The 3,239-nt window shown below is 45.9% G+C and overlaps 1 protein-coding gene across 1 annotated transcript; it reads left to right on the top strand.

Annotated features, from left to right (window-relative positions):
• The first annotated feature begins 599 nt into the window (after nt 1-599).
• LOC133986087 (arylsulfatase I-like) lies at nt 600-3,039 on the top strand. Its single transcript, XM_062425864.1, is given in 7 exon segments — nt 600-731; nt 733-886; nt 889-913; nt 1,620-2,004; nt 2,006-2,039; nt 2,042-2,133; nt 2,136-3,039. Coding segments are annotated over 7 exon segments (1,710 nt in total). The 3' UTR covers nt 3,024-3,039.
• Nucleotides 3,040-3,239: the final 200 nt, after the last annotated feature.

Genomic DNA, 3,239 nt, shown 5'->3' on the forward strand with positions numbered 1-3,239 from the left:
TTACAGAATAATATTATACACATATAGCAAACATATCAGTGCCTTGAGCCTGGATATGTTAACTTTATACTACAAGAGATATAATATGTGATGTAAACTTACTATTAACACCTGGATGTGAGAGAAACATCTCTCTCTCTCTCTCTCTCTCTCTCTCTCTCTCTCTCTCTCTCTCTCTCTCTCTCTCTCCTCCTCTCTCTCTCTCTCTCTCTCTCTCTCTCTCTCTCTCTCTCTCTCTCTCTCTCTCTCTCTCTCTCTCTCTCTCTCTCTCTCTCTCTCTCTCTCTCTCTCTGTCCTCCCTGTGTGTGTGTGTTTTGGCGTGGTAGGGGGCTGATGTTATTTCAGTGAGGCTGAAAGGCAAATGGGCGGGGTTAATGGGACCACTAGGGCAAGAAAAATGTTTTCAAACGAGGCTGAAGCATTTTTGGAGGGGCATTAAGGATGGAGGTGTAGGCCTAGCTGACGGCACAGTTAAGTTTGCTTTCTTCAGGCGCAACATCAGATGAGAGGATAGCGCGTCTCTCACGAAGTTTACCTCACTGCACAATGCTTTGGTGACAGTATATTTAATGCTCGATAGTTTGACTAATAGAAGAACAATGGCAACGACAGCCCTGACCGGTTTCTCCATGATGAGTCTGCTCAGCCTCGGATACCTGAGCTGGGACCTGATGAGTCCTAATCAGGTGGAAAACGAGCCCGTTCAGACATTTGGGGACGCGTCTCCAGTCCCCCCAGCCTCCTCACATCATCTTTATCTTGACAGACGATCAGGGGTTCAACGACATCGGTTATCACAGCTCTGACATCAGGACACCGGCGCTTGATAAACTGGCCGCGGACGGTGTGAAGCTGGAGAATTACTACATCCAGCCCATCTGCACCCCATCCGCAGCCAATTCATCACCGGCAGGTAAAGTGCTTGTAGGCTACTCTGACCTGATCTGACTGCTTCTTGGTGTCTGGATTTCTTAAACATTTTAAAACAATTATTTATTCTGTGATTTATTATACTAATACGTTTTAGTTTGTATCATAGCCTATATAATGTTTTATCCAATATTTTAAAACATGCTGATTTATTGTTAATGACCACTGAATAAAAGAGAAGCGCAGTGTAAGTGCATATATTATCTGATAAAAGCATGTTCATTTATTTTGCCTTGCAATCTTAAGCTGCACCCCAAAGCGATACATGTACTCTAAAATCCAAAGAAATCGATAGAAATCTGTGATCAAAATTTGGCTGGCTTGTTTGAAATTTGAATGGGAAATAAGGTTTAAAATCACAATGTCAATATCAACTTGAATATGAGAGTATGACAATTATTAAGTAATTAGGACCTGATGACAGAGTATTTACTTTTGCACACTTTTTTTGGGTTGATTATTATTTAATCATAGAAGAAGTAGAAACATGTTGAGATGTTAATGGAAGTTTTGGATTTTTTCTCAACAGGTTAATCAAACGTGAAGTTGAGGGAGGAAATGGGAGTAATCTTAACCCCTCCCCTCCCCATCCCTCTCTGTGTGTAATTACTGTATCTGATCATCTGTTGGTTCAGATTATTGATAACACACTTGTCCCTCTGACATTAATCTTAATCTTAACTCTGCAGGTACCAAATTCACACTGGCCTGCAGCACTCCATCATCCGGCCCCGCCAACCTAACTGCCTGCCCTTTGATCATGTCACCCTTCCCCAGAGGCTGCAGCAGCTCGGCTACTCCACCCACATGGTAGGCAAGTGGCACCTAGGCTTCTACAAGAAGGAGTGCTTGCCCACTCGCCGTGGCTTTGACACATATTTTGGCTCCTTAACGGGCAGTGTGAACTACTACACCTACAACTCCTGTGATGGACCTGGGCTGTGTGGCTTTGACCTCCATGAGGGGGAGACAGTAGCCTGGGATCAGAAGGGCAAGTACTCCACCCATCTGTACACACAGAGAGTCCGCAAAATCCTTGCAACCCATGATCCTCAGTCCCAGCCGCTGTTTATCTTTCCTCTCCTTCCAAGCTGTCCATACACCCCTGCAGTCCCGCGGGAGTACATCTATCCATACCGCGAGCTGGGTAACGTGGCCCGCAGGAAGTATGCTGCTATGGTCTCAACGGTAGATGAGGCGGTGCCGGGAATATAACATATGCCCTCCGCAAGTATGGTTACTACCAGAACAGTGTCGTCATCTTCTCGACTGACAATGGTGGCCAGCCTTTGTCTGGTGGCAGTAACTGGCCACTCAGAGGACGTAAAGGCACTTACTGGGAAGGGGGTGTTCGTGGTTTGGGGTCGTCCCACAGCCCTCTGCTGAGGAAGAAGAGAAGGGTGAGTAAAGCCCTGGTGCACATTACTGACTGGTACCCAACACTGGTGGGATTAGCAGGTGGCAATGAGTCCCTGACTGAGGGGGTGGATGGGTATAATGTTTGGGAAACCATCAGTGAGGGGAAGGAGTCACCCAGATTGGAGATCCTCCACAACATTGACCCTTTGTATAATCATGCTCGCAGTGGCTCGCTGCAGAAAGGATATGGGATTTGGAACACAGCCGTGCAGGCCTCCATACGAGCTGGAGACTGGAAACTCCTGACAGGAGACCCTGGTTACGGAGACTGGACACCACCACAGATGCTTCCTGGTTTCCCCAGCAGCTGGTGGAACCTGGAGCGACACACTGAACCCCGGAAATCAGTATGGCTTTTCAATATATCCGGAGACCCCTATGAACGTTTTGACCTTTCCGAGCAGAGACCAGATGTTGTCAAAGAGTTGTTAGCCAGACTGGTTTACTACAACCGCACTGCAGTGCCAGTTCGGTACCCATCAGAGGACCCACGGGCTGACCCCCACCTGAATGGAGGCGCCTGGGTACCCTGGGTGGGAAATGAGGAGGAGTACAGCTGGGACAGTGTTTACCAGAAAAAAAAGAACACGGACTGGAAGAAGAAGCTTAAACTGTCCAAAAGTAGGTCGTTTTTTAGAAGACTCAACACGAGGATCATGTCCAACAGGATATAGAAAAGACATTGACTAAAAAAAAGGTTCAGAGGAGACTCACCTGAAGGACAAAGTTCATATGAAAGAAAGTTCTGTTTGTTGACTTTTTGAAGATGTGTTTTTGTTTTTTTCTAACAAGGAACTGGACTTCAGTTTCTCTAGAAGAACTTATTGATTAAAAAGGTTCAATTGAAGGTAGTAAAGCTTTAAAAAAAAAAAAAAAAAAGATTCACTCCC

This window comes from Scomber scombrus, chromosome 9 (assembly GCF_963691925.1).
Source record: "Scomber scombrus chromosome 9, fScoSco1.1, whole genome shotgun sequence".
Taxonomy (NCBI): Eukaryota; Metazoa; Chordata; class Actinopteri; order Scombriformes; family Scombridae; genus Scomber; species Scomber scombrus.